This window comes from Erithacus rubecula (genome assembly GCF_903797595.1).
Source record: "Erithacus rubecula genome assembly, chromosome: 4".
Taxonomy (NCBI): domain Eukaryota; kingdom Metazoa; phylum Chordata; class Aves; order Passeriformes; family Muscicapidae; genus Erithacus; species Erithacus rubecula.
In genome coordinates this window covers 77,785-105,342 of record NC_136686.1, presented here as the reverse complement: position 1 = coordinate 105,342, position 27,558 = coordinate 77,785, and the positions used below count along the sequence as shown (strand labels likewise).

At 38.3% G+C, this 27,558-nt stretch overlaps 1 protein-coding gene across 1 annotated transcript in view; it reads left to right on the top strand.

Moving 5' to 3' along the window:
* Positions 1–304: 304 nt before the first annotated feature.
* Positions 305–27,558, top strand: part of PLEKHA5 (pleckstrin homology domain containing A5) — a 72,315-nt gene continuing 45,061 nt past the window's right edge. The window contains exons 1-3 of the mRNA XM_079303087.1: positions 305–407; positions 550–626; positions 3,294–3,351. Coding sequence (XP_079159213.1) covers positions 319–407; positions 550–626; positions 3,294–3,351 — 224 coding nt within the window. The 5' untranslated portion in view covers positions 305–318. The remainder of the gene's footprint in view (positions 408–549; positions 627–3,293; positions 3,352–27,558) is intronic.

The window sequence follows — 27,558 nt, the reverse complement described above, 5'->3', positions numbered from 1 at the left end:
GCCGGATCCCGGCTGCTCCTCCCTCTCTCCCGGGTCCCTCCCCGCGCTCCGATCCCGCCCCGGCTGCTCCTCCATCCCTCTCCCTCCCTCCCTCCCTCCCTCCATCACTCCCGGGTCCCTCCCCGCGCTCCGATCCCGCCCCCGCTGTCGGGCGGAGCGGGCTCTGCTCTCTCCCCTCCCTCCCCTCTCCCCTCCCTCTCTCCTCTCTCCCTCTCTCCCCTCCCCGCGGTGCTGGCGGCGGCGGGGCCGCGCTCGCTCCCGCGCTCGCTCCCGCGCTCGCTCCCGCGCGCGCTCCCGTGCGCGCTCCCGGGCGCGGCCATGGCGGAGCTGAGCGCGGAGCGGCTGCGGGCGCTGCCCGGCTCCTGGAGCTTCGGCATCAGCCAGGGCGGCCGCGTCTTCTTCATCAAGTGAGCGCGGCCGGAGGGAGCGGGCCGGGCCGGGAGGGGCGGCCGGGAGGGCCGGGGGAGGCAGGGAGGGGGCGAGCGGGGGGCGGCAGGGCTGCCCCGCCTGACCCGCTCCGTCCCTCCGTCCGTCTGTCCGTCCCCGCAGCGAGGAGGCCAAGAGCACGACCTGGCTGCACCCGCTCACCGGCGAGGCCGTGATCACCGGGCACCGCCGCAGCGCAGGTAGGACCCTGCCCCGAGCCCCTGACCCTGCCTGGAGCCCCCCATCCCTGCCTGGAGCCCCCCATCCCTGCCTGGAGCCCCCATCCCTGCCTGGAGCCCCCCATCCCTGCCTGGAGCCCCCGACCCTGCCTGGAGCCCCTACCCCTGCCTGGAGCCCCCCATCCCTGCCTGGAGCCCCCCATCCCTGCCTGGAGCCCCCTATCCATGCCCCGATCCCCCATCCATACCTGGAACCCCCATCTCTGCCCCGATTCCCCCATCCATACCTGGAACCCCCATCTCTGCCCCGATTCCCCCATCCATACCTGGAGCCCCCATCCCTGCCCGATCACCCATCCATACCCCGATCCCCTCATCCATACCCCGATCCCCCCCATCCCTGCCCGATCCCCCCATCCATACCCCGATCCCCCATCCCTGCCCCGATCCCCCATCCCTGCCCGATCCCCCCATCCCTGCCCGATCCCCCCATCCCTGCCCGATCCCCCCATCCATACCCCGATCCCCCATCCATACCCCGATCCCCCATCCATACCCCGATCCCTCATCCATACCCCGATCCCCCATCCATACCCCGATCCCCCATCCATACCCCGATCCCCCATCCATACCCCGATCCCCCATCCATACCCCGATCCCCCATCCATACCCCGATCCCTCATCCATACCCCGATCCCCCATCCATACCCCCATCCCCCATCCATACCCCGATCCCCCATCCCTGCCCCGATCCCCCATCCCTGCCCCGATCCCCCATCCCTGCCCGCCGCCCCCCGCCCCGGTCCCTCGCATCCCCCGGTCCCCTCGCTGCTTTCCCCGGGGGAGCAGCGCTGCAGCCCCAGCGTGCGGGTTTCTCCCTGCGCCGTGTGTCTGTCTGTCTGTCTGTCCGTCTGTCCCCTCGCCCTGTGTGACCCCTGCCGGGCCAGTTACCATCGGAGGCCGCCGCTCCCGGTTATCCACCTGCACAGCATCCCTGCGTTTGGCACGGAGCCTCTGCTCCTTGTGTCTGTCTGATCCACCAGAGGTGTGCTGGAATTGCAGAATTAAATTCACTGTCACCCACAAACCCTCCTGCTGCCCGCGGGCTGGGAGCCCGTGTGGCTCCCGAGCGATGGGAGGGAAAGGGACTGGGAGCACTGGGAATAACTGGGAGTCTGTGTGCGCTCGCCGGGGTGAGCAGGAGGTGCTGGAATGCCGCTGGAATGGCACACGGGCTCCCTGTGCCGCTGGGAGGTGGTGCAGGGCAGCCAGACGAGCTGTTTTCCTGCGTGCTGGCGCTGGGGAAAAGCGGGGAACAGTCTGCAGCTGGATCCCTCCGCATCCCATTATTCCTTTTTATGGCTGCTTAGCGCGTGTGCATCGAGGAATCGGAAGCATGTGGGCAGCCTTTCTTTCATTTCTTATTTTTTTCTGTTCTGTTTTTATTTTATTTTTTTTTTTTTTTTTGAGTTGGGACTAGTTTAAAAACCACAGGCTCCTGGCTGTTGGAGCTCGGCAGGTTGATTTGCAGTGAGGGTTTAATCATTTAATGCTGGGAAATGGAGCTGCTGATTGCTATCAGGCTCCTCTGGCTGCTCTCAGTGCTCAGGTGCACAAAGTGGCCTTCATCTGCAGTAGGGCAGATGTGAAGTGCTTCTCTTGCTCAACGCTGCCATTAGCTGAGTATTAATTCTTTTTTTGAACTCTTCCCGCTGTCTCTGTTGACTGATGATGATTTCCCAGCAGTTTTCTCATTTGTTTCTGTTGCTAAGTGCCTTCTCAAGGAAATGCAGTTGCCTTTTGAGTGGCTGCAGTATTGTGTGTAGCAGAGCAGAGTTGCCATCAAGTAAATTAAACTTGTTTCTGGACAAAAGGCTGAGGCAAGACCTTGGATACATTGACCATAATTCATCATTCAGATGCTGAAGTGTCTAAAACCCAAATGTGTTCTGTAGTTTTCCTCATTTTCACGGGTATGTTACATGGGTGCTTTGTGAGTTTCTCCATGCGTGGATACAAACAAACACAATTACTTTGGGGTTTCTTTCTTCTTTTGCTCTGAACGCTGTTTCAGAAACTAGCAAAATATGTTCAAAACGCTTTCTTCTTTTAAACAGTTTTTGAGTGAATGGCAATTCTTCTGCAGGTGATTATTATCGAAAAGCTCTCTGTGTAATAATTCTGTCAGGCATATTCTAGAGGGTGAGGAAAGCTTGGTCCTCCTTTGTGAATTGAAATGCTTTTTATTCTTTATTCAGCACTGAAAGGGTATTTTTTTGCAAAATCCTGGTAGCAGCCATAAATCCTCCTGCTTCCTGTTTGCTGTACTTTGCCCTGTGCCATTATCAAAAGACACCTTGATTTTTGTTCTGCACCAGATGGGGGTGAAGGAAAAAGCAGACAGAGCTAATAAATCATAAGGGGGATAAAAACCCACATCTCCAGGTGCCCAACATCTCCAGAGCTTCCAGCACACCAGGAAACTGTTAGCTGAGAAATTTGGGGGTTTTTCCATCTGGGTTCCTCACTCTTAAGAGTGGCAATACAAAGGAAGAGATGCACCCACACCCTCCACTAGATTTACACGGGGAAAGGATTTTCATGTAAAATGCAGAGATTAAAAAAAAGGGGCACATTTAAACCCTCCTTGTTGTTTGTAACTGGGATGTTTTGCTGCTCGTTTTCCAGACCTGCCCACGGGTTGGGAGGAAGCATACACTTTTGAAGGTGCAAGATACTACGTCAAGTAAGTTGAATCTTGGTCACAATGTTATAATTTTCAATTAGTTTGTCTCCATGTCGTTGCAATTTTGTTCCAAACTGGACGGGAGCGTTGTGCATTTGCATTTGTCATAGGGTGTGTACTCCTCTGCTTGCTGGATTTTGCACGGCTAAACAAATTTCCTGACTTCTTGTGTTAATTTAAGCTGTTGGAGGGTGCAGATTGAAGTGGTTTCTGCTGTGGATGTGACCATCCAGCAGCAAATGTCCTTGCAAGCCAAGAATACCTTGAATTTGTGCTTGCTTGACGTTTGTGTGTGCACTCTCTTGTGCCATAAATGCTTTCACAAAGGCAAGGTCTTGCTTCATCACTGGGAGAAGAGTCTTGGCTTCAGCTCTGTTCTCTAATTACATTGTTTAAAGCCACCCTGAAGGTTTAATTTGGCCATTTTCTTTGCAGCCTTTCTGCTTGTAGCATTGATTTCATGATTTTTATATTTTTAATTTTTTTAGTTTTATTATGTTTTGAGGAGCACATTCACTGTGGTAGCCTTGTTGGGTGTGCTGTGTTTTTGGATGAGAGATGAAAATCAGGTTCTTGTGTAGAAGCTGAGGGTGTGTTGGTTGGATCTCTACAAGGCAGACCATCCTTATCTGGAATATTTTTCAGTGGCACTCGTGTATATTTGGTTATTATGCTTTTGTTCCTTCTGTTTACACAATTTTTAACAAATTTTCTGAATTCATTCAGCAGTTTTTGCTCACTGCACTGTGTGTTTGGGTTGATGTCTTTGAATTAAAAATGTCATTAGTGGGATCAATTTCAGTTGTGAAGGCTACATGTAGAATTTATGGGCTGCAGGTAGTTTTTTTTTTTTTTTTGTGTTGTAGTGTTGATCCCAGGGCTGCTGCTCTGCATTGTGGACAGTGTGAGGTGGATGTTTTATGTGTGTGTTTCATTGTTTTATTTCAGTGTGTTTGAATTGGTCCCAAACATATACTGTAGCATGTTCCCAAAAATCTGACCAGAATAGATGCTGTTAATAAGCAACATGTTACTTTTTCTGTTCCTTTCTGCCTTTTTGCAATTTTCATTTTAGCAGGGTTGTGTACAACTGACAAGAAATGCACCAGGCTGAGGTCAGGGATCCATTAACAATTTCACCTCTGGAGTTCTGTGCAGATTGTTAAATCTGAGTGAGAATTAAAGAAAGCTGTGCTTGCACATTGTGTATACAAAAAAAAAAAGAAAAAAATCTTCTGGAGCTGGAGATGGAGCCTTTTCTTGTAGAATAAACCTTTGGGCAGCTGTGGCAGCTGGGAAACAGTGGCTTGGGCTTTGCTGGGATAAACAGTTTGTGTTTGGGAGCTGTGCTCTCTCTGGACATGTTGCACCAACTCTGCTGTGGTTGGGGAGGTGTGGGAGGGCAGCAGGGATGGGTTCACATGCTCTGACCAGTTTGGCACCCCCAGTTGATTACTGGTTTGTTGTGCAGCCTCCAATTCCTGCCCAGTGGTAGTTTCTCCTTTCAAAGGTGTCTCATTCAGCCCTGCTGCCCTAGACAGGGTGACAGTGTTATAATCACCAATCCCAGGCTCTGAACTCCAGCTGATGTCTTGATGATAATAATTCTGGTTGTCTGAATTTTAAATACTCTGGGGATTGTGCACACAGCACAGGCTGGTGTCACTTTCTGCTGTACAAACACCCCAAATGTGGATTTTTATCCATAACCCGCTCATTTGTGTGTACTGATGTGCTGAATATTAGTGTTTGTTGTGTAATTGCAGCTGTGTTCAAACTGAAAATATTGCCAGCCTGTTTGTGGCTGGGTCTGAAAAAAAAACAAAATGTAGAGAGTCAGAAGGAAATGAATGTTAATGTCATGCTCTTGGTGCTTCAGCACTGAAACCTGTCTGCAGGATTCCTGTCCAGAGTTAAACAAGGACACTCAGGTCTCCTGATCACATAAATAATTTGACCTAACTTCTGAGGCACAGCTTCAAATATGTGGGTTGGATAGAAAATGTTTAACAACCTTCCTTTATGCTAAGATCTTATGCTAGACTGTGTTTGAAAATAAAAAAAAAAAAAAACAAAAAAACCTTTTGAAAATGATTCTTCTGGTTCTTTAATAATAGGTCTTGAGCGTTCCAAGTGGGTGTGTTGCTGAATCCATTACTGTGCTTTTTTTTGGCTTTGATGTAGTAAACACTGAATAATCAAATGGGGATAATGTCAGCTGAATCTTTGCATTCCTTGGGCTGGCATTTCAAACAAATGACTCAGGATACAGGCTGCATTGAAATGGGATTATTTTTAAAGGACACTGGATGTTTCTTGGGATGTGTGCACTCGGTTTCAGAATAAGTGAATATCAAATGGTGACTATTTTACACTTTGTTTTTTTTTTCCTCTCCCATGGCACTGAATTTGTTCTAGTTTTGAGGTGGAAAGGTGCTCTAAAACAGGCACAGATAAGGAGTGCTCCCTTTGCACACTGTGATTTTCTTGTGGTGCAGGGTTGTCTGAGTGAGCTGATGGATTTTGGGTTTTTTTACATGTTATTTTTGGTGGGGTTATACATTCAGTTATAACATTTGCTATTTTCAGTTAAGTATTGAAACTTCTGCATTATTTTTCTGTATTATCAAGTGCAACAAAACACATCTGAGCTGGATGGTGGTGTGGGCAGCTGAAGTTATTTATTTATAAGTGCCCAAGGAAAAGGACCCCACGGGTCCTTTATGATCCCATTTTTTATCCCATGATGATTCACCTGGCAAGGTCACTGAGAATTTCCTGCTTGATGTTTTTAGGACTTTTTGATGACTTCATAACCTATAGGCACCAAAGCACTGGGTTTGGGAGTTTACATAAATGTTACATAAATTACAGAAATGTGTATGCATTTATGCATGTGCTTAGGAAACGACCCAAAAATCTAAAACTCAGCCTTTTGCTTGTTTTTCTTGCATTTTGGTTCTCATTGCAGTAGTTCTGAATGTACATTCGATTTTTTCTTTTTTTTTTTTTTTTTTTTTTTTTTATACAAGAGTTATATTATTTAAATTACTAATTTACCAAATAAGGTTGCTCTGAAAATAATCCAAAGCTGATATTTGAATTCCTGTTAGGTGAGCTGTTTGAATTTGATTTCTCTTAACTTTGCTGTAGGACTGACACTTTTTGGACTGTGCAAAGGTTCTTGAAAGCTCACAGAATTAAGAGGGTTGAGGTTGGATATTTAGGTTTTTTTTCTACAAGTTTGCCTTTTTCTGCATTCATCATTGGCAAAGCCCAGGTGAGTTCTCACACAAGTTTTGTTTGGGTTTTTTTTGGTTTTGGTTTTTTTTTTTTGTTTGTTTGTTTTTGGAGAGGTTTTTTTGTCAGTGCAGGGCTGTTTATTGCAGTTGGAAATTGGCAAGGCAAGAAGAGTTTATGCAGTGATTAAAAGGGATAAAATCTCATTCAGCCCTGAGTTTGTTGTTTACCAAAATAACCCTGTGCTCATTGAGAATTCAGCCTTTGTCTTTTATGTGCATTTTAAAGATATTTTCCCATTCAGCTGAGGCTTTCTCCAGCAAATCCAAGAACAACCAGTGTGTTTCCTCTTGAAAGGAAAAAATGGAATTTGAGAAAAATACAATAGATCAATCAGTTTTTGTCCAACACCAAGAATTGCATTGTTCCTCCTGGAAATTTAGTTCTTTTCTTGTTACCCCTAACCTTTATTTTACTAAAATGAAGAATAAATCTATTTTTTTTTTTTTTTTTTTTTTGGTTATGGTGAGACCTGTAGATGCAATAATGTTGTCTGGGTGAGCTGGAACTTGGCTTCAAGCTCTGCTGTGCCTTTTGTAGTGAGCAGAGCTGTTGAGATAAGGATTTTTTTTTTTTTTTTTTAATGGGGATTGCCTGCACATTTATGATCTGTTTGCACAACATTTGCCTCTTTCTTCCCCTGCAATGTTTCCAGAACTAAAAATTCCACCGAGCTGCAGCTCTGGGTGTGGAGGGGGAGGACTCTGAGCTCAGGAAAAAAAAAAAAAAAAGGGTGTGGGGCAGATTTGGGGTGGGGCAGCATCCAAAAAGTGATTTTGGCTGGGCTGGAGGTGCAGGGGAGGGTTGGAGGGTGGGAGTCAGAGCAGAGAAAAGCAGCGAGGGCTGGAGGGGGAATGTCAAATGTCAGAATTGCTCTGCTTGCCTCTGACGTCTGTGCTGGGTGTTTTGAGCTGGCTCTTTGCTGGAGTGTGTTTCTAAATTGGGCAATACCTTAAATGCTTCAGTTTCACTGAGAAACACTTGAAAGCGTGAGGCAGCTTACTGGGCTTGTTTTTTTAATTTTTTTAGGGATTAATGGATAATTATTTTACAATACAACAATACCTATATATTAGTAGTTACATGAAATATTGAACTCCATTAGAAAGGTGTTGAAGGCACTCAAACATTTTTGATATTTGTCAACAAATTAGTGAATTGGCCTGGCTTTAGATCTTTGTTTTTGATGTGGGAGGATCTTTTCCCAGCTTTGGTCATCTTTGATGATTAGGCACTAATAGCAGAAGGTGGATATACTCCACATTTACTCCAGTGAAGTCAATTCTTGCATTTCTTTCATTTTTTTTGGTATCACCACGTGGGAGGAATGGGGAAAAATCAAATTAAATGCTCATCCATCAAAACCTTCACGTGCATGCTTGCTGCAATGTTTGATAAACACAGAGGTACAATTTTTTTTTTCCCCAAACCTTCCCTTTTTTTTTTGCACAAATAGATAATGGATGTGTCTCCTGAAGAATGATTTAGGGGCACACAGCAGTTATGTCTGGGTGCTGCACAGGTTCTTTTTCTTTTCCCCTGGAGCTGAGGGTCCCTTCCAAAATCTGCTCACCTGGCAGGCAGGTGACCCAGCAGAGGAGCTGCTTCTTGTAGAACTCCACATCTTCTCCAGCTTCTGACTCTGCCTGGTGCCTTTCATGTCATGCTTTGGCTTTCAGGGAGTTGCACCCACTTTTATTCTGCATTTTTTTCCCCCTCCCTGTGGTCTGGCAGTGCTGCTCAGACCTGGTGTCTGTTGTGGTGATAGACCAAGCCTGTTTTTCCTGCCCATGCTGCTGCTCCCCCAGCTCTTATTCTAATTTATTCCAGGCTGATTAAAGCTGGGAGCACTGGGCAGAGCAGGGTGAGAGGGGACAGGGCTGGGAGCAGAGCCCTGGCTGCTGCCACTGCTCTTGCTGGGTCTCAGTAAGTAAAAAATTCAATTTAAACCTTTCTCTCTTTGCATGGTGACATAGCCATGACTCCCAGAGTGGTTGAGGGGAAGATTTGGCACTGGTGAAATTTGGGGATGGGGTCTGCCAGCAGAGACATCCCACTAAAACTCTGCTGCCAGTGAAGGTTTGGATAAATGGCTGGTTGTGAACCTGAATTTCTGCTGCCAGCGAAGGTTTGGATAAATGGCTGGTTGCCACTTGAATTTCTGCTCCAGAAATTGAAACTTCTATTGGATGTTGTTGGAAATACATGGGATGGGAAGGGAAAAAAAACACTTTTAAAGTGTTTTCAATGTCTGTGTGGCCTGTGGTTGTCTTGGAGTTTTATATAAGCAATTAAAAGGACAGCTGCATATTCAGGAGGCTCCATAAATGTAGTTTTTTCATGGATTTAGTAAGAATTATTTGTAAGGAAAGGTGTATTGCCAAGCAGCCCAACCTTTAAAATTGGCTCCCTGCTTTTTCTTCACCCAGAATCTATTACAAGTTGTGTTTAATAGAAAGAAGTGCTTTAAAAATAGATTTTGAGCTTTGTTAACTGGAAATGTTTCAGTGTGAGGTCCTGGTATGAAAAGGTGTTTGGAAGGGAAATGGTGAGAGTTATTTCAAATGCCATCTTTGTATTCCAGCATTTCCTGGAAGGTTTTATCATCTCTGCTGCTCACTGAATAAGCAGGATACTGTGATGGCACAAATCCTGCAAAAATGCAGCTTTGGATTTTGTCCTACTAGCAAAATTCTCTCACTTGAGATTTTTTTTTTTTTTTATTAAATCCTGCAGATTATGCAGCTCCTGACCAATGTCCATAATGTTTATTATTTTTGAGGGTCTGTTTTTGAGATGAGTAGAAACACGTGGTGTATAATCTTTAAAATCCTTCAGTGAACTTGGTTTATAAAAGGGACAGAAATCTCTCTTGGAAATAAAAATTTGTGAGCAACAAGAATAAACACAGTAATAAATAAAAAACAAGAATAAACACAGTAATAAATAGAAACAAGAATAAACACATGGTGCTCTCGATGCTTCCAGTGAAAGAGAAAACATTTTAATCTGATTTACTTGAATGCCTAAAAGGGTAACTTGGTTTCCTCATGGCTTAGACTGTGGGGTGGAGGGTTTTATTGTGGATTTTACGTGTTGTTCACACCATTTTATGGAGTTACTTTGTTGTGTTTTGATGTACAAGGAAAATCCTTTACATAGTTACAAAATTCTTTAGTCAAAATCTTTTGTAAGGTTTGATGCCAAGGTTGAAAAAGAAAGTTACAAACGCCTTTGCATTCAAAAAACAGACGCTGGAGCAATCAGTGTTGTAAGATCAAGTGCTGATTTTAATGATGAATTTTAATCAGGGGAATGATGCAAGCTAACCCTCATTAGATATTTGTATCATCTCTTCTGATCTGGCATCTCTCTCGTGGCAAAAACTCAGATTTTCTCTGCTTGATGTGGGGATCAGTTGCTTACCTGGTCTGAAACATTGAAATATTTGCAGTTAAAGCACACACATTAGTAATTTTATTTTATTTTATTTCAGTTAATAACATTTCAGTTTGATTCATCTTGGTTGTGTCAGCAGAGTGAAATGATTCCACTTTTGAGTTGATATTGTGAATTTGGAGGGGAGGGTCACTGAGGATGCCCTGGGTCAGGCTAACCCTGCTGCAAAAGGTGTTTTATTTCCTTTGCACTGAGCCTTGCATTTCTTTATCTGCACCTCCTGTCTGACAATCCAATAACTAAATGAAAGGCTTTTTCCCCCTGTAAACTGAATTTAAAAATTTCCCAGGTTTGAACTGTCTCTGTAGTGAGTGTCACAAAGAGGAGGGCTTAAGGAAAGTTTTTTTGTTCTTGAGAGCAGATAAACTGACAACAAACCCATGAAATTTGCCTTCTTTTCTAGCTGAAGGTACTCTCAGTACCTAGCAAAGAGCATTAAAGGTGACATTTTACAATTATTTAGATGGGTGATGCCTGGTGCTATGGCTAAGTGACTTCTGTTTAAATGCAGATTTAATGAAAGAACATTCTTCTGCTCTTCCTGTTGCCACTGGTGTTTCTCTTAAATATATTTACAGATAAAGCACAGAAGTTGTTCTTTATGTCTCTTGTACAGACCACTCACCCCCAAATTTCTTACCTGGGACATTTGGATTCTGCTTCAATTTCAAAATAAAACCCAAATCTTAACTTTTTTCCTGGAGGTTCTTTATTTTTGCATCCTCAGCTCCACACTTTGAGCTCACTCTGTGGTTTTGATCCATCTTCAGGTGAGAGTGCCAAACCTGCCTGACAGGAAAATCAGGATTTCTGCTCATGATTGCTCATTCTTGTGGCTCAGAACAACAAAAAAAAAAAAAGGTGCTATCAAATGCAGCAATTCAAATGCCAGCTTTTTATCCTGTTCATTACAACCTTTTGTTGGGGTGCCTCCAAAATTTCCTTGGAAATCTGTAGAAATGAGTCTGGAAAGGTGATTAAAGTGCTGTTTTGTTTTTTTTTTTCTGGTGGGTTTTGCTGAGTTTCACAGCCCTTGATGGCTGAAGCCAAGAGCACCAGGCTGAGTTGGAATTAATCCTGGTTTGAAATGGGAAGGGGAGGAAGTTTTCTGCTCAGTAATGAAGTTGTTTTTTTTCTTTCTGAGTTGTAGTGATGCTGTTTTTAAGCCATTAGTGCAGACAGATTCCAACTTTTAATGAGGATTGAAGGTGCCATCCTTTCTGTCATTGCAATCATTAACTCAGGCAAGAGCTCTCACTTGTATTATTTCCCTTGCACAATTGGCAACGGGGTTTTAAAAGAAATTCTGGTAACTTGAGGCTTTTATTTGTTTTTTCAAGGAGGTGAAGAAATGAACCTGGCACTGGTTCAGAGTTGGTGTGTCTCACACACTTTCACCAGCCTGGAATATAGGAGATTATTTTGCTGGTAAAGAGCAAACCAAATTCTTTTATTTGTTTGAAGATGGGTTAAGCAGCTCTAAGAAAAACTGGAGTAGGATTTTTGGCAAATTGGCTCTTGTGCTGCTAATTCCTTTGCAGACCTGAATTGTAATCAATGGAGGTGAACAAGGTTTGGATTTGGTTTTGCAGCTGGATTAATTTTCCATTAGGGGTGTGGATGGAATGGTCAGAATCACAGCTGGTGGAGGATTTTATTTCTTTTTTTTCTGTCTGAATTTGATGTTTGTTAACCACAACAAAAAAAAAATCAAACACAATTGCAGACCAAGCTGCAGTTGATTTGTTTTGATCAGAGGCAAAATTTCAAGTCTTCTCATCAGTTTATTTCCCTTGAGATGAAGTAATTTGGTTTTTTAGTAGTCTAAAAGTTTCTCTGCACCACTGGTTTGGAAAAAAAAAAAAAAAAAAAAGAGATTTATTTATATCAGAAAAACAACTGTCTCCAAATCTTTTGTCTCTTTTCTTCTGCTGTTTGACCTTCTCTTTGTTTTAATTTTATTTCTGTGTAGTGCCCTTATTGCCCCCCTGTATTTCCACTGCTCTCTGCTTGCTTGCAGCATTGTTAGTCAGGATTTTCCCACCTGGACTGCATGGCAGCTTTTCCAGAGGGGAATGCAAATACTGCAGGTCAGTGCACTAGCAAATGCCTCAAACCCAGCATTTTCACAATTAAAACCTGCTCTGTTGAAAAGTCAAGACTGTGAATTATATATCAAGCTTTACAGATTATTATTTTTTTTTTTTTTTAACTTTTATTAAGGTGACTTTTTTCTCTGAAGTAAAAGAATATAAATAAATAAATTACAGATAACTGAAATGACAGCAGAAAAATGCAGCTTGTGGTCAGGGGATGTTTGATTTCTTTTTTAAATCAAAGCTGTTTTATTTTTGTCAGGAGATAAAGTGTTGTGGTCATTAGAGCTGCACAGTGTTTTTGTTTTGTTCCTGGTAATGTTTCTTGGTTTTGTCTGGGAGGTTTCATGGTACTCAAATAAAGGAATATTTGGTTTTGGAATGCTGCACTTTGATTTTTCTCAGTGGATTAAAGTGAGGATTGAGAATAAGGGTTAAAATACTCAAGAAGAACTCAGGTTTTAAAATACTCAGGCAGAAATCAGGTTTTAAAATACTCAAGTAGAAATCTGATTTTAAAGTACTCAGGCAGAACTCAGGTTTTAAAATACCCAAGTAGAACTCAGGTTTTTTTCCCCCAGTCAAGTAGAACCCTGGTCTATTTTAGGAGCTTTTTTTGAAGTGTTTAATGATTGTTCCTCACAGTTATTAAACACAGCATCCCCATGCTAAATTCAAACTGGGAGAAGTGCTGGTAATTTCATTTTCAGCAGGGAATTCTCCATTTCAGCCATGCCTGCTCCCTTTTTTTGGGTTTTATCTGCTCCCCTGCTCCAGGTGCACTCACAGTCACACCTGTGGGATTTTGGCATCTTCAGTAATTGAAACCTAAAATAGAGGAAATCATCATCATCCCTAAAATTATTGGCAAATACTTTTTCTTCACATACAGTTTTTTAAGAACCATAAACCTAACTTTTATTTTTTTTTTTTTTTTTTTTAAGGGGGAATTAAGCTGAACACAGATAATTGTTCCAAATCCCACTCACACCATAGACAGTAAAATCTCATGTCTGAGCAACCACTGCAATCTCATCATGCTGGAATTAAACTTACAGGAAATGATGTTGCTGTGGAAAAAAAAAAAAATAATTTGCTTTATTCCCACAGGCACTAATTATCAGGGCTCTAAACTGAAATTTGTGCTTTTCTGCTAAGGATCCTTGTGAGGGAAACATAATCAAGAGCCACTGAAATCTCTGGTCTTATTTTAGAGATAAATTGTGCTATTTCACTGGTTGCTTTCCAAGTTATGTATTGGAAGGGTGAAACAAAAAAAAAAAAAAAATATTGCTTGACTAAATTCCACCTAATGGTACATTGTTAGCACTCAGCATTCAAATAAAAGAGGTGGGAATGGAAAATAATTCAATTTCATAATGCATTTTCATAATCTAGCAACTTGGGTTTATTATGTTTTTAAGCACTTGCTTTTTATTTTTTTTTTTTTTTTTTTTTTTTAATTTGCTCCTATTTGTTCACTTTTCCAAGCTTCTCATGCTCATGTTTTGTGCTGCAGAAAATACCATGGAAATGTGAATTCTGGAGCTGCCTGCTGACATTACTCTGAGCTATTTCTGATTATTTTGGTGGTTCTTTGGACCACCAAAAATTACATAAAACCATTGCTAGCTTGTAAGCTGCACTTGGATATTTAATATTAAAGGTTTTCTTTGTGGTGCAAGGTTAATAAGTGGAAGAATGTGGAGTTGGAGGGAAATTAAAATATTTTCTTGGTTGCTTTGTGTAGGTTGTCAGCACTAAAAGAAAATACTGTGAGATATCTAATGGCATTCTATAGAGAATTTATTGTAGTAAATGGTTTTTCCTCTTTATTTACTTGCTCATTGTGACTATTAATTTTTTTTTTTTTTTCATTTGCCTGGAGAGAGAGAGACTTGTCAAAATTAAAATAATAACAAAAAAAAAAGCAAATCTGTGTAATGTTAATACTGGTGCTGACTTTGACATTGAAATCCTCCTCCTTGCAGATTTTACCACTGGTTTATTGAAAAAATAAATGTAAAAAATACAACAATCTGCTTCTTATTTAAGATAACTTTTTTTTTTTCTTTTTTATGTCTCCTTTTCAGCCAGTATCTTAATTGAATCTTTGATTTCCACTTGGCTAAAATAAACTTGGAGTGGATGTTGCTTCTTGAATGGATATTCTTGTGCTTTGAGTGAGAACACACTGAATACATTTAAAAAAAAAATAACTTTACATGCAACTGTATCAATTGGTATTTCTAGTGCTTGGAGAGTCCTAAGCTGTTCAGGAGATTGGGGTTTTTTAATAATTTCATTTGGAAAGTTAAAAGGAGATTATTCTTTTAGATTCTCAGGTGTGCTTCTTTTTTTTTTTTTCCTGACCTTTTCATGCAAAGATTTCTGGCTCTTTTTAGCAAGATTTCCTATTTAAAAGCCACCTTGCTCGAATTCTCTTGATGTTTTCATGATGCTAAACTGATGAATTTGGCAGGACACCTTTTGCACAAAGGGGTTGGGGGGGAGTGAGTTGGGACCTGGCAAAGGGATTTTCAAGCTGAGTTGTTTTTCAGATTATAAATGGATTTGAAGTGCTAAACTTGTACCTGCTTTCAGAAATCCTGGGAGATTATTTTAGAGATAATGAGAGATTAATTTAGATGATACAAGCTTGGGGAGGGTAGAGTAAGATGCTTAAATGATGAAATATTTACTTCAAAACAAAATATTCTTTTTCCTGCCTTTTCTTCCCAAAGAGAAGAGAGTTTCATCCAAGATTATGGGCACTTGGAAAATGATTTTTTTTTTTTTTTTCCAACTCTAGATCAGTACTTGGATTATTAGGGAATAAAATACCTTTGCTATGTTATTCTCTCAATAAATAAATTCCTTGGAAAATGTGACAAGTGGGAGACAAATGTTATACAACATTTTTCTCTCAAGTTATGGATTTGAGTTTTTCCCCCTTTTAACTGGTGTAACTATGAATTTATTTGAGTAATGAATCTGGAAGCTTTTTTTCACATGGATCAAGAGTGGAAATGCAGATTGTTGGTTTGACACAAATGATGATTTTTGCTGTTTGCCTTTGTGAGGATCTGTGAACTCTCTCCAAGGATGGGAATCAGTTCCTAAATGTGCTGGATGTGCCCCTGGAATATCTTTAAAATATGAAGAAAATGCTATAAAGAGAATTTAGTGCTGCTTAGTGGACCAGCAGCTGGATTCCTGCTGTGGGATTTATGTGCTTTTCATCATTTCTCTTTTGGCCTGGGAGGAGCATATATAATATGGGAATAAATCCAAAACAGCACTGGAAACTGGATTATTGTGTCATCTAGCAAACAGGAGAGAGCCAAGTAATGAGAATATTGGAAATTAACACTTGGAGAATCAGGTTTGTTCATTTAAATTGTTCATCAGCAGAAATTGGGGAGTACAGCTTCTGCCTGGGTTGCATCCCACCAGCTGCTTTTTATTGTTGTTGTTTTTTTTCCCATTTCTGAACTCAGAATAAGAAAATAACCAAGCTGAAGAGCAGTTGAATGATAAAGATCTTGCCATGCTTTCCCAATTTTCAGGCTTGTTAATTTGAACTGTTTTGTGGCTATTCTTTTATCCAGAAAGAAGTCAGTTTAAATCCTGAGGAACAATAGAAGAATTGTTTGGCAGAGAAGTTGGCACTGCCTTCAGCTTTCTGAGCCAGGTTGCTGACAGCAAAAGCAGGAACAGAACTTTTGGGAAAAAATAAAAAATAAAATTAAAAAAAAAAAAATATCTCCAGTCTTCCAGAAGCAAATCTAAATGGAAAATGGAGTCCACTCTAGAGAAACTACAACAACTTTCTGTGAACTTACTTTAAAATTCTTCTGCATGCAATAATGGCACTTAAACTGTTTTTTATCTAAGAATAGTTTTTGTTTTCTGTGCCACCTTTTGCCCTAATCTGATGTGGTGGCATCTCCACATCATGCAGCTCTCTAATCTTTATTCTCTCCCAAAAAAATATTTTGGCTCCTAATTCTTGCAGAACTCTTTGGAATAGAGGAAAAAAAACCATGAGGAATTTGACACAAGTCAGAAGTTGCTTATAATTTTTATACAGTGGTTTTTTTATGCATGCTAAAGTAATTCCAGCTCAGTATTTCCCTGCAGTTCACTTGTGTTTCTATTTATATTTACAGTTGTCTCTCTGATCACAGCTAGAGTGTAAAATATTGAAATTAAGATAAGAAAATCAGTGCCAAGCTGACTGAGCAGGTAAAGATGAGTTTTTCAGTCAAGGAGGGAATATAAAATATAAAATAATGGCACAAGGAATGTTTACCTTGGCTGGGGGAATTTGAATATTCAGGTTGTCTTTGACTCATGGATTAAAACTCAACAAAACCAAAACGTTTGATGCTAAATAATCTAAAATTAAATTGAAGGATAATGGTCTGTGACAGCTTTTCTGGGTGTTTCACACTAAATAAGTTTGGTTTGATAAAGCATAAATCAAATAAGTGGTTTGATTTTTGTTGTTGTTCTTGTTTGGTTGTTGTTTTTAATTTTAAATTCAGTGGCACTCGTGTGTGAAATAAATTGAATTAAGCAATGCTAATGCCAGTACAGTTTTATTTTTTCCATTTAGTTTTCATGGGTGTCTTGCAGCTGTGGATGTTACCTGGAAATATGGTAAAAAGATGATGGAATTTGGGGAGCCTGTAACTGGTGCTTGCTATTGAGGGTTTTTTGGGGGGTTTGACTCTGTTGAAGTGTGTGTTACTTTAAATTATGCTTCAAATCTAATTTAAAAATTAATTTAAAAAATCTAATTAAAAAAAACCCAAAAAAACCCCCAGTTCCCTCTGTTCAGTGGGAATCCAGAATGAGTGTTGGAGATTTCCATTCCCTAATTTTATTTCCATTTTCTGGCAGAGCAGGGAGGAGCTGCCTGACCAGATCCTTCCAAAATTTGGAGTTTTCCTGCAGAAAATAGAGCAAGCCCCATCTTTGGGCACCCCTGCAGATAATTCCAGCTGGTGGAAATAATTTGACAGCAATGAGGGATGGACTGGAGGAAATTGTGACTTTGAGGAGTGAAATTTTGTGTTTGTGTGCATGGCAGTGGCTGCTGTGAGCAGAATTTAAATAAAATTTACCAAGAGTTTGGGAGGGTTGTGTTTGCAGAGCCCTGTGAGTCTGCACTTGGATATATATATTATATTATTTGTTTATGTTATTTATTTATATTATTTATTTATATTATTTATATTGTTTATTTTGGGTGGGTTATTTCTGACATTTATGTCTATTGTGGCAATGTGTGCCTCGTTTTTGGTTTTTTTTTTTTTGAGCTTCAGAGAGCTATCTTGTAAATTTTTCCCTCTCTTTTTTGGGCATAACTTTTCCAAATCAAGACAAGATCCACAAATATTTTCATTAGGCACCTGTGCAAAATGAGGAATCCTGTGTCACCTTTGGGATCATTTTCCTTTGTTTGGCTCCTTTTTATTCCCCTTCTTGCTTAAAACCCATGAGTAATGCTGGGGTGGAGGAGCTTGGGCAATTCATTATCTTAGCTTGATTATAAATTATTAGCTCAGGAGAAATAATAAACATCCTTTCTGTGCTTAATTGGAGTCTGTTCATGCTCAGCCATGAACTTTATGGTTGGTGTGGTCAACAAGAAAATCTTGTTTTAGGGCTCAGGGTGAGGACCTGATGGATGCTGAGAAGCTCTGGAGGGTTTTATTTATTTTTTTCTATTTTTTTTTTCCCATCATTTGGGATTACACCAACTGTAATGCTGGCATTGGGTTTTTTTTTTCTCTTGAGAAATATGAGAGGGTTTTGCTCATTTGTGTTTTAATTTTAGGAGATATCAACAGGCATCTTAATCAATTAGCTCTGGCATGTGAAAATAATTCTGAAGTGTCTCACTTTGGCTCCTGAGAAATGTTAGGAGGATCATTTTGCCTCTGCAAGAATTTCAAGTGCTGAAAATATAAAATGCGGTTCATTTTAAGGCTGGATATCACGATATGGATGTGATTAACAGCCACCTTCTTATCTTCTCATCTGCTTTCCAGAGAATCTCTTGGAAGTTTTCTGTCAGTCAAAAAGTCATTTATAAACCCAGCCAGAATACTGAAATTTTTACTGTACCGAAAAAAAAAAAAAAAAGCTAATTTTTTTGTTTGTTTTTTTGGGGTTTTTTTTTGTTTGTTTTTTGTTTTATTTTGTTTTTGTTTGTTTGTTTGTTTTTGGGTTTTTTCCTGGTCTTGCAGTCATGGTTACCCCTTAAGAATCCCTTTTAATAAACAGTTTTCAGATTATTGGAATCATTGGCAGCTTCTCTGCCCCCTCTGCTGCTCTGTTCATGACCTGTTAACTGGGAAAAATCTGATTTTTATAAAGTGATCACATTCAACTGAAATATCTCAAATAAAACTAAACACCTTGCCACTTGATCACTTAAAATCTTCTGTTTGTTTTTTTGGATTTTTTTTTTTTTTTTTTTTTAATTCAACCATGTGAATTTCCCCATTTTTCTACATCCAGGCTGCTGGCAGTGTCCTTGGCACCCAAAGTTTTGATATTTTTTTAAAAAATCTTACTCCTGTTTTTTCTGCTTGCTGCTGGAGTCAGTGGCTGTAAAATGTGGTTGTTGTGATTTTTTTTTTAATTTCTCCCAGGGTTTGCAAACAGGCTCTTACTTGTTTATCAGCAGGAAATGGACAGTAATCAAAATAATGGAGTCGTTTTTTTGGTGTTTCTCTGATTGTTTTCCCATCTGTTCAAAAGTTTGCATGGAATTGTGATGTGCCTTCTTTCAATTAGTCAATCTTTTAATTGACATTTCTTTCCTTTTTACAAAAATCTCCTAAAAAAAATCAAAAATCTGATTAAGGCAGCAAAGCAAAAATTCTGGATTTTTTTAAGCATTTCCCTAGGAAAACATTAAAAATTGTGATGGAGGTGCTGATTTTCTTCCCTTTGCTGTTCTGGTGGATCCTTGGGGGTGTTTTCAGCACAGATGGATGCATTGCAGTTAGACAATTATTAGATTAAATATTATTTTATTATATTAATATCCATCATCTATACATTTCACCCAACTTCTGGCTGAGTGTAGGTGTTTTATTTCCATTTAATTTAAATATTTGATGTGGAAATGGAAAATCCACCATCTTTTATTTAACTGCCAACATCAGTTTTAATTGTGATTTTTACAGCAGAAGTGACTGTGGCACAGTCAGCTGTAAAAACACAAAAAAAAAATTTGGAAATGCAGGAAATTGATGACTGGGGATTCTATAACTTAGAGAAATCTAAAGTTTTTTCTGAAAAATGGTTCCCTCTTAAAAAAAACCAAAAACCATGACAAGACTCGCAGGAATGCTCATAGTTGTTACAGCAATAACCAATTTATGGAGTTATTTCAATATTTATTCTTCCCAGTGAAATATTTTTGTTCATTTTTTCTTATTTTGTTCCTTGGCTGATGGAGATTCACACCTGAAAATGTCATTTTTGGAGGGCTGGGCCGTTTTTGGGTGTTAAAACTTTGATTTATAAATGGAAATTGAGAATAAGTGATAAGTGGTTGCAGAGACCTCAACAAGATGAAAATAATGAAGAATTCTATCAGTTACTAATCATTTTATCTTGTTCTTGCAAAAGCCTCCCAAGTGCTGCATTTCTTTGGTACATAAATAGTAATAATCCCAAGCTGGCAGTGAATTTGTGTTAAATTTCATTTAAAGACTTCTAATAGTGAGCATTTCTCTCTGATTCTTCAGCTTCATTTCATATAAAAAATGAGTAAAAAGCATCTCAGGAAATAACTGCAGGAAGTTGTTGGGTTTCTTTTTTTTTCTTCTTTTTTTTTTTTTTTTTTTCCAGCAAACACTTTCTATTTTAAAGGCATAACATTTAATTTTTTTAAAAAAATTAGAGTTAAAATCTGCTCTTTTGCTGGAGTCACACCAAGATTGCAGCTGGTGGGATCTTCCTGTACAGTGAACAGGCCAATTAATAAAAGTTGCATAATAAAAACTTCAGATTGCAGCACTTGCTTCTTTAAAGAAGTTGCATCATGTTTATTTAAATGTTCAATGCTGTGTGAGCCAAACATTTCAGTTAACTCCATGTTCAGAGTTAATTTGTGCTTTTGTATTTTGAGTATTTGCAAACCCAAGGTATCTGCATTAAAAAAAAAAAAAATAATGAAACAAACTTTGCAGCTTGTAGGTTTAAACTTCAGAGTTCACTCTGATTCTTCATCAGTAGAGAAGTAAAATAACTTGTTTTTCTAGGAGTATAAAAAAAAGGTTGCCTTGGGTGTTTTTTTGGATTATTTTGGTTTTGGTTGGGGTTTTTTTTGGCAGCATCATTCTTTTCTAATTAGGGGATGCCCTAAGTTAAAGCAGCTGAAGGGATTGAAATGAAAGGTGAGAATTCAGCATAGAAGGAGAGAGTGGGAATGGTGAAATAATTGTGAAATAATTGCTAATTTTGGCCAGGGTAGCCCCAGTTTCAGCAGTCCACTGCAGTCTGGACTAATTAATGAGTTAATTGATTAATGATCTTGGTGTTTGCTCCATGTGAGAGGAAATGCTGGAAATGCTCTGAGCTTGGAATTGTTGGAATTCTTCCCAGTTCCCTCTGGATTATTTAATCCTGGATCATTTTTTCCTGCTTGATTTCCTCCTCCTCAGTCTCTGTGCATTCCTGGCAGCAGATTTGGTTTGGAATTTAAGGCAATTGGAATAATTTTTTGGAATAATTTGGGTTTTCTTGCTGAAGCTGCTCCTGTAAATTGGGACTTGCCAAGTTCTTCCCAGGTTTGCTTTGTTTAGAACCAAGTGTTGCATTATTCTAAAATCAACATGAGATTTTTCTCTCTTGTTGCAAGATCACTTTGCAGCCCCTGTAATTTTTTTAATTACCTGGCTTACCAACATCTGCATTTCCCTACCAGCCATTGGTTTTATTTATAATAATTTGCTGATTCTCATGTGTTTGCTGGAGGACAATTTTGTTTTTGCGTTCTCTCTCCAGAATTTGGTCATCCTGGCTAGAACTGGTAATTAAACAATGTTCCTGGTAGTTTCTAAATCACAGTTGGAGTTTGTGTTGGTGTTGATGGTGTTAACACACATTCAGATGGTTGTTTTGGTTATTAAACACGTGATATAAACATTCAAATATCAAGCCAGAGCCTTTATTGCCTCACCATGTGCCCTGACTGGGCATTTTTGTTTTTATTCTGGAATTTTGATGTCACTTTGGGCATGTGTTGAACCTTGCACATTGATTTTTGAGTTGCTGTTTGTTTTTTGGTTTTGTTGTTTTCAGTGCTGCATTCTGAAAGACTTTACACAATATTTTACTTTCAGTAATTCATCAGGTGCCTTCTGTTGAATGTCATCTCCATTTTTTTGCTGTGTTTTTCCCCCTCTCTGAATGTAAATCTCTTTGAAGTTGGAGGTTTTTTTCTGTCCTCATGTGCATGATAAGTCCTTGGCTAAATTTACTATATTACATCAGCACACAAATCAAAACTCCTCCTGGTTTCTGGGCCAAGAAAAGGATTTTCTGAGTTAAAACTGAGGCAGCTTCAAACTTGATGCCTGAATTTCCATTAGGAATTAAATTTGTCATGGAGTGTGAAAATATTCTTGTTGGGCATAATAAATTTTTTTTTTATTTGTTAATAAACTGCTTAACTAGGAATGCACCTTCTGTGCTCTGGCATTAATATTGATTAAACATATTATTTTTTAATAAGTGGAGGGGAGAAAAGCCCCACAAGCATCAGTTTGTTCTCACAAAGGATTATATCCTAGTTTGGAAACAATTCCAGGATTTTATTGTAATCTCAAGTGTTTTATTTTATTATTACACTGATACCCAGGCTCAGTTTCATTGCTCTGAGGCTTCTTTAGGAGATATGGATGAAGGACTTGTGGAAAAAAAGAAAAATCACATTTTTGCAGGTAACTGTGTGGTTCTGATTAATAAAATTCCATTACAATTAAATGTGCAAGGTGAGGCTTTCCCCTGCAGAGATTATTGTCATTTTTTCACTCTGTACATTAAATTTTCTGTTATTTTCTTCTCTGGATACCTGATAACCACCCCATACAAAGGCTGAACTTGGAGAAAAGTGGAGAGGTGAATAGCAAATATCAATTTAAATACAAAGTGCAGCCATTATGTCATACTGCTATATTTTTCCTTTATTTCCTTAAAATAACCAAACAAACACTAATTTAACCAGATGGTTTTATTGCATATATTCTTAAGATTCTAATGGAATTTTCTCTGCCTGGAGCAAGCCTCTGTTCATTTCTGTGCCATGTGCCAGAGGCAATTTTTTTCTTGGCTTGCTGCAATTTCATCTTTACATTTCCAGGTTCCATTTTTTGCAAGTTCTTTTTTTTTCCTTATGGGTTTTATTTAGTGGCATTTATATTTTTAAATATTACAGCTGGATAAGAGTTGTGTGCTGTGTTGGCCCAGCAGGTTTTTGCCTGGAAAACTCTGATTTTTCTGGTAGGTGGCAGCATTTCCCTGCCTGTTCTGCTTGCTGCATGTAGAAATAGATGTCAAATATTAATTAATAACTGAATTTCAACATGGAGAATAGGATTATTGAAGGAATCTGTCCTTAATATTGCCCTGATTTAATGTGAGAAAAAAAAAAAAAAAAGCAGGTTTGGCTTCATTGGGTAATTGTGCTTCCAGCCAGTTAGTTTATATATATCTAAAGGTGTCCAAATATTTTTAAATGTTGCTTTTTATGGGAGAATTTCATGATTGCTGTGCTGTGAATGTTCAATAACGTGTGGCAGTGTGACCAAATCAAATCACTGCTTGACAAAAAAAAAGTGATTTTTGTAATGATGAAATATTTCCAAAGCAGAGTAATTCTGTTATTCCAGGAATTGGTGATTTTTTTTTTTAACCCATTCTTGCCCTTTTTGCTTCTCCATTCTTTCTGCCCCAGCCCAGAGGAAAGAAAAACGTTATTCTCCAACAAACTTATTTTTATTTTCCGCTCTCTGAGGGTGAATTCTGTTCTTTGTTTGGAAATTCCTGTGTAGGATTTAGGGGGATAAACCACAGAAATCCTTTCTCAGCATCTTTGAAACTTGAGATAAAATCTAAAACAAACAAACAAACGTGAGACTCTTTTATTTTTTTTTTTTTCTGAACAAATTTACCTTGTGTCTCTTTCAGTACTTAAAAATTTTTGTTTATTTCTGTGGCAACTTTCCAGCCAGGAGGAACATTTGAGGCTCATTTTAACAAATGTAACCTGTTCTACATTATGAATTTAATTTATTTTTTTGGGACAAGCTAAGTTCTGCCAATTATTCTCAGGTGTATTTGATGCAATTAATAATTTCATTGCACTTAACATCATGGATAAAACCTGTTTTTCCCACTGTTTAGGTTGTGCAAGTCTCAATCACTTAAATATGAATTTTTCTGGGGAAGGAAGTTGGATCTGAGGAGAATTTATTAATGGTTTCAGAGTGAAGAGGAATTTGGGAATGATTTTTAGGATGGATCTGTTGATAAATTTTCTGTACATAGGTCAAAAGCAGAAAGCTGCTCCCAAACTTTAAAACTTGGATAAAATATTTGAGGGTTAATGCTGAGTTAATAAAATTAAAAATTGCATGTTACAGGCAAGGATAAATGCTGACACTTGATGTTTAAATATTTCTTGCCAAGGATTAAAAGAGCAGAAATGATCTTTTTAAACTTTACCTTTCAAATTTTCTGTGATTTTTTTTTTTTCTTTTTTTAAGTTTTTTGGATGATAATGAGTCTTTTACTGACAGGAAGTCAAAGCCCCAGTATTTATTTTTCTGTTCTCAGAGTACTGTAAATACACATGACTGCATGTAATTTAAAATATGAATATTCTGAGAAAACATTAATGCAAAATATTTTTGGTGTATGCCTAACAGGGGCTGGTGGAATCTGATGGAAATTTGTAATTAGGCTGTGCTGGGCAGATGAGCTGTGGATCATTCCGTTTAATTATCTGGAAAGGTGAAGGAGCCAGGGGAGTGGAAATAACAGAGGGTAGTAATTTATTAATTTATTAATTTGTCTATCTATCTATTTATTTATTTATTCATTTATTTGTCTATCTATATATTTATTTATTTATTTGTATCTTTATTCATTTGTATATTTATATATTTATTTATTTATCTATTTATCAATTTATTTAATTATTTGTCTCTTTATTTATCTGTCTATTTATTTATTTATTTAATATTTATTTATTTGTCTATTTCTATATTTATTTACTTGTCTATTTATCTGTCTATTTATTTATTTTATATTTGTATATTTGTCTATTTGTCTATTTATTTATTTGTCTATTTATTTGTTTATTTACTTGTCTATTTATTTATTTATTTATCTGAATGTATTTAAGTAAATCTGTTTTATTTCTTTTTTAATTTGTTTTTTATGTTTTGTTTTGTTTTTGTTTTCCTTTCTGCCTGTGAGGTTTGAAAGGTGAGCTGTGTTGGGTTTGAGGTTTGCACATTTTCAGGTGATTCCTCAGACCCTGCAATGTTTTTTTTTTTGTTTTTTTTTTCGTCTTGTGTTTCACTTTTTTTTTTTTTCAGTAAACTTCTTTCTTACTTTGCCATTTACTGATCCTTTGATCAATTCCGAGTGTTATTCACCTTTCCCTTGCAATAAATTGCATTTTTTTTTGCAATGCAGAAGAATTTCTCCTCCACTCTTTCACTTGCAAGCATTTTGTCAACTTGATTTTTGCATTTTCAGAGCCTTGGGAGCTGCAGAGATTTTCCTTCAACCAGAGCTGGTGCTGTAATTCTATTATTCTAAGCAGTTAATTTTAAACTCATCACATTTGTTTTTATCAACTGATAACTCTACAAAAGGGTATTTTTACTACACTTCCTGCCATTGATGGCAAGAAGCAGCTTAATGAGCACAAATGTAGCTGAAATTCAGAATGAATTGAAGAATGTGGCTGAGAGCTGAGATGTTCCAGATGGGATCACAGTTGGATTTAGCAGTTCATAAAAGGGATTTGTGCCACTTATTGAGTGAGGATTTGGCAACAAATCTTACACTTGGATTTGTGTCAACTTGTAAATAAATTGGGGTTGGGTTTCACTTCAGTGTTGCATCAAAAACAAAATTATTTCATGCAGTTTTATTTGGTGCCAGGTGGAGTGGAAGGATGTGTTCTCACCTGAACAGGTGATGCTGCCCTAAAACATTTTTTTTTTTTTTTTGCCTTGTACAATCCTTGCAGTAACAACATTTTGTAGAAGAATTAACTTTGAGAATTTGAGAAAATTAAAATTGAGAATTATTCGGGTTGGGTTCCTGAGGAGAAGTAAACTTATTAATGTGTGAAATCATTTTGGATTTCTTTTAGTGGCACTTCTGGGAATAAACATAAAATAAAAAGGAATCAACAGGTTTTTCAATCAGTAAAAATTTTATTTTAGCAGTTCCTTTGTCAGGCACTGTTGTTCTCATGACCATATTGAATTTCTAAACCTGTTGACTGGTTTTAAAATAGAGCAAATGTAATAATTTAAGGAATAAAATCCAATGCACTTTGTGGGTCCTTTGGTTCTGCTTGCCCCATGAGAGAATCAATGTATATTTAATTTCTCTCAATATTAAAAACATGAGGACATGGGTTAACAGGGAAGATGTGAGAAAGGTGGTTTCTTTATTTATAAATAGACTTTGAGTGGAGGTGAATGTTTTTGGAACATAAATAATTTGCTAGACAGTTCTCAAACCTTTTGTCTTCACTCCCCTACCCTAAAAATAAATTAATAAATTAATAAATTAATAAATAATAAGAAATCTGCCCAGAAATCAGGGGGTGGATAATTTCCCAAATTGCAGATTTGGTTTTTTTTGGTTTTTTTTTTTGTCCCATTTCTGATTTGTGCTGCCCATCCTGGCAAGGTTTTCAATGGATTCCAGTGGCATCATGTAATTAGTGTGCAGCTCCTGATGATGCTGATTAAAGCCTCAGGATGCCCTTCAGGGGAAGCAAATTAATTATCTGAGCAAAAAAAAAAAAAAGAGAGAGGGGAGGGAGAAAAAGAAAAAAAAAAATGTTTTTGCAGTGAAGGGTTCTGGATTTGAGATGTGGAATTGCTTTTTTAACAGGAATTCTGGGCAGAAGAATGGGAATAATTCTTTTTTTTTATTTCTGGCTTTAAATTAGCTGACTGTTCTAAATAGGGCAGCAGTCCTTCAATTTTTCATTATGTTCTTTTGGTGTAATTTTGGTTTAAAATGTAGATTATTTGGTGGATCTCATGTTTTAGAGGGAGCTGAGGTAGTCCTGCAAAGGAGAATTTTATTTAATATTGAAATATCCAGCACTTGGTTTGAGGGCAGATTTGCTGAACAGGGTAAGTTTAATATTTTATGTTAGTTTTGCTTAAATGCATTTATTTCCTTCTTTAATCAGCTAAAGAAAAGAAAAATATATTTCCTGGTTCTTTGTTATGGCTGAGATTTGGCACCTTTAATTAACTGCTAATTAATGTGGGGAAAGCAGGATTTGTGCTTCAGAGTATTATCAAGGCTTAGTTCTTCCACTTGATTCAAAACATTTGTATTTTTATTTTTATTTTCATTTCCACTCAGAGAACATGCAGAGAGCTTTTTAGACAGCTTGCTACAGTCTGATATTGCCATTTATCAGTTTAATTTTTTTATCAAGTGGAGCTGATGTTTGACAAGTTAAATTGACTTTTCCAAGTGGAAAAGAAAATGTGCACCATTATTATTATTATTATTTATAACAATTGGCTCTGATGTCAGCCATGTCTAATTGGCTCTGAGATTTTATACAAAAGTCAAGAAGGAATTATTAATTATTTCTATATGTGTCCAGTGTAAGTTGGAAAATGGGCTTGTGTCTTAATTTTACTCAATAGAAATGTTAATTTTTTTAAATTTCTTTTTTTTTTTTTTTTTTTTTTTTTTTTTTTTTTTTTGTCTGTTCTGGTACTTCACCCTGTCCTAAGATCCTGAATTCAGACAAATACTTTTAATAATTATAAAATATTTCCAGCTGCTTCCTGGCAGAGCTCTGATAAAAATGTAGATTTTTTAAATTGAAGAATAAGAAATAATAATTAGGAAGAGCCTCCTCTTTATCTAGAAAATAAATTATTTAAAACCATAAATCCCTTTGCTGGTTCTGTTGGCATCACACTGCTCTGGAGGCAGAAATTACAATTTCAAGGTTTAAAGTTGTAATTTTGGCAGGTCATTTATGTCAGAAACAGTGTGTAGAGTAGAGAAGTTTCTCACTTCTAACTATAAATTT